General features: G+C 61.4%; 1 protein-coding gene across 1 annotated transcript; it reads left to right on the plus strand.

The window, feature by feature from the left end:
* Positions 1-2,585: 2,585 nt before the first annotated feature.
* On the plus strand, positions 2,586-3,488 carry EMIHUDRAFT_122412 (hypothetical protein; the record flags this gene model as incomplete). The annotated part of the gene is made up of 1 exon (XM_005789694.1): positions 2,586-3,488. One exon carries the CDS (start codon positions 2,586-2,588, stop codon positions 3,486-3,488), a length of 903 nt encoding a protein of 300 aa, XP_005789751.1.
* Positions 3,489-3,926: the final 438 nt, after the last annotated feature.

Genomic DNA, 3,926 nt, shown 5'->3' on the forward strand with positions numbered 1-3,926 from the left:
GGCTTGCGCACGACCTCTCGGGCGAGAAGGCCAAGGTGGGCGCTCGCCGACGCCATTGACTTAGCGCTCCTATTCGCGTCTTTGTCCTCCATTCCACTAACTCTTCTGGCGTGACACATGCTAGGTGCTCGCGGGCGGTCCCGAGAGCCCAGAACCGAAGTACGCGGCTGAGGGCGACGCCGCCCTGAGGTTCGCGGGTCCCGTGGAGGACAAGGACGCCGCTGTGGCCGCAACGAGCAAGGGCCGCAACATCGCCGCGGACATGTGCCGCTCGCTCAACGACTTCTTTGAGCCGCAGGGTGTGCAGATTACCGACGTCAATATCACCGACGTACAGCTGCCAAAGACCATCGTCGCGCAGATGGCAGAGAAGACGGCGGTGATTGCGCAAAATGCCGCACAAAAGATGAACCAGGAGTTCGAGATGCTGACGCTAAAGCAGGACGAGGAGATCGCCACGCTGAAGCAGCGCAAGAAGGAAGAGCGCGAAAAGGAGCAGCAGACCGGCGACCAGAAGGTTAACGAGGTGCAAGTGCAGCTCGACAAGATGAAGACCGAGACAAAGGTCAAGCTAGCCAAGATCAAGGAGGAGTCGCTCATCAAGATCCAAGATATAAACGCGGAGGGTGAGCTCGCGACCACGAAGCTGCAGCAGGACAAGGATGCGGTGCTCATGACGAAGCGTGCCACCGCCCAGCGCGACGCGGGGCAGCTGCGGGCGGAGACGGAGAAATTCGTGCAGCAGCAGGAGTCGGAGGCGAACCTGGAAGCGCAGAGGAACACTGCGAGGGCATCGGAGCTTATGGCTAAGGCGGAGGGGACAGCCGCTCCGTACGTCGAGGCACGCAAGCAGTTCGAGACGACCCAGAAGCGGATGAATGTGTGGGAGGCGCTCGCGGGGAACAAGGACCTGATCGTGTCCGGCGAGACGGACCCGGAGCTCAACGCGCTGATGCTCTCAGACGCGATCCTCGACTCCAAGGTTGCCAGCCAGACCACAAAATCGCAGCTCCTCGCGGAGATGCTTGTCCTCCAGCGTGGGTCCAAGGTGATGCTCAACATGGGGACTGGCGGGGGGGACTGAGTCGGGTCGGCGAGCGGGTGAGGATGTGTTGGGGGCCACACGCATGTGAGTTGGGGACCACACACTCGAGGGTTGCACGGGAAAGGAAGAGGAAGAGGAGACAGAGGCAGATTTCGAGCTTTCCCGTGACTATCTATATATGTATAGAAAGGAGAGGGCAAAGATTTCGTCAGGGAGGGGGAACTGGAAACGAATCGGAAACGAATCGGAACCCGGAAACGCATATATGAGCAAGACATCGAATATAGGAAAACGAGATGGACACGGACGTCCTATCGTATGCGCTAGAAACAATCGCGGATCGTGTCACATCGTGTGTAGCACCCGCGGGGCCGTGCCAGGTGCCACTCACACCACCGCCCCGGCCGCCCCGCCTGTGACCCGCCCCCCCGACCCCCGCCCCGATCCCCGCGGTGTTGCACTGTTGCACTGGGACAGGGTCGATTCCGCATGGTACGGGACCCCTCGATCGTCTCACCCCCCCTCACTGGTGTGTGTTTCAGGCATCACCATCACAGGGGGAGGGGGGGGGGGAGGGGTCATGACAAACACGGTCCAGGATTATCGAGGTGCGCGCCGCCGAGGGATCTCGGAGGGTAGATCAGGGCGGTGTCGTCCCCCCTCTCTCCATTCATCTCCTCGGAGATGTCGTCGGTGGTGGCGGTTGTGACCGATCTAGCTACAAGAGTATTTTTGTTCAGCATGATGTTTGTTATGACCCCCCACACGGTGCGGGACCCCTCGATCGTCTCGCCCTCCCTCGCTGGCTGGTGTGCTCATCGGGGGGGGGGGGGGGGGGGGCATAACAAACACGGGTGAGCTGAGCAGTTCTCACTTCCTCAAAGGGTGAGCTTCAGACCTCAGCGCTCAGGCAAATCATCCCCTTCACCTTCGGCTTGCGTGGATTCGAACCACCGCCGGGATGGAAGCTTCCTTTTTCCTGCTTCCATGTTCCATCTGTGATCTGAAGATGTTGCCATTTTCCTCAAAGTAGAACTCGAGCGAGATGTTCAGCCGCCGCCCGCACGTCGCCCCCCGCACGCTGCCGGATGCGGATCCAATATTGGTTGGGGACCCATAGCATCACGCCCTTGGTTGGCCCGAGTGCGAGGTAATAATCCTGCGGGTGCCAATTCCCGTATTATTTATTATATGAGACCCCGAGTAAGGCGAGACGATCGGGGGGGTACCAGAAGGAACGACCCGGAGATGCGAAGAAGAAGATGAAAAATAGAGGCAAATGTACGTATTGCAATAAGAGCTACGACACTGAAAAGTTCCCGCCGGCAAAACTACGTGCCCGCCTCGTTTGGGGAGCGACCTCCTTCCCCCACTGCTTGCTGCCGAGGCCATGCTCGGACGATCGCGTGGCTTGCGTGGATTTAGGCGGCTCAGCACGGCAAGTGGGGTGAGGGTGAGCACCACTAGCCCTGCGATGGAGTGGTTTGAGTCACAGCTCGACCGTGGTTTTGTGTATGGCAACCAGCCAGACCTCGCCGAGATGAGCGTCACGGGGAGGCGCCTTCAGGAGGCGGGCGATTTGGAGGGCGCCGCGTCGCTGATTGGCGAGGCGGTGTCGAGCTTCAAGGCGCGTCTCGGTCCGCAGCACCCCGACACGCTCACCTCGATGAGCAACCTCGGCTCACTACTGCAAACACTGGGCGATCACACATCCGCTTCCGACCAGTACTGCAAGGTCGTCGCCGGCCGGCGAGCGTGCTTTGGCGACGAGCACCCAGCCACATTGGCTGCGCTGAACCAGCTCGGCGTCTGCCTCGCACGCGACTTGTGCTGCCTTGACGGGGGCGCGCCTGCGCTGCGAGAAGCTCTCGCCGGCCGGCGGTCCACTCTCGGGGCGCGGCACCCCGACACGCTGTGCTCCATCAGGAACGTGGGCGCCCTGCTGTACGCCTTTGGCAACCTCCAGGGCGCGGCGCCGCTTTACCGCGAGGCGCTCGCGGGATGCCGGGAGGTGTATGGACGAAACGACCCGCACACGGTGCGCTCGGCCCTCGCCTTTGGCCTGCTCCTAAAGGCGTGGGGGCGAGCAAACGCGGAGGCCGAGGCCTGCCTGGAGGAGGCGTTGGCGGGCTGCCGCGCCACAGGCCCTTGGCCACTGGCAGGGTGTCCAGCGACGTTCCTCGCCTTGAGCTCGCTCGCCGAACTGTTGGAGGCGCGCGGGGAGCTGCAAGCAGCTCTGCCGCTGCTCGCCGAATCTGTCGAGTGCGCCGCGGTCTATTACGGCGCGCACCACGAGGAGACGCAACAATGCGCCGCCGCTTTCATGCGGCTCCTGCAGCGGGTCGGTCGGTCGGACCAGGCCGAGACCGTCCGGGGTGACTATGACGTGTCCGAGTACCGTGTCTCTCCGAGCCCGTGGTCGAAGGTCTCCGGCGAGGCTTAGAGCGGCCCAGCTGGGTGTTGGGAGCATGTCCCCCCGTGTCGTGTGGTGGTGTGGCAGCGGTGCCGCTCTCCCGTCTCGCGGGAACAGGGGTGTTATGGGCGGTATGGGGCGCGCTTCCGCTTGTGTGCAGCCAGACGTCGGGCAGCCGCGCGCCGGTCGACAGCCCCCGAGGCCGCACAGTATCAAAACTATTTATTGTGCCTGTAATTTTATTTTTGTGGGCATATAAAAAGAAAGAAAACAGACAACCCAAGGGAGGGATGGGAGGACGGCACGCGGTCACCACACAACATGCACACATGGACATGTTGCTCTTTAGTGCCGCGCGTACAATTTTTCTTTTTTGTCAGCGAGGATGACGAATCCGAGAGGAACCTTTTTTGTGTTTCGTGTGAAGTACGACCCAGCGCTGACTTCTGATTGTCGTTGCTGTCTCTC

Source organism: Emiliania huxleyi (assembly GCF_000372725.1).
Source record: "Emiliania huxleyi CCMP1516 chromosome Unknown EMIHUscaffold_1257, whole genome shotgun sequence".
Classification (NCBI taxonomy): domain Eukaryota; phylum Haptophyta; order Isochrysidales; family Noelaerhabdaceae; genus Emiliania; species Emiliania huxleyi.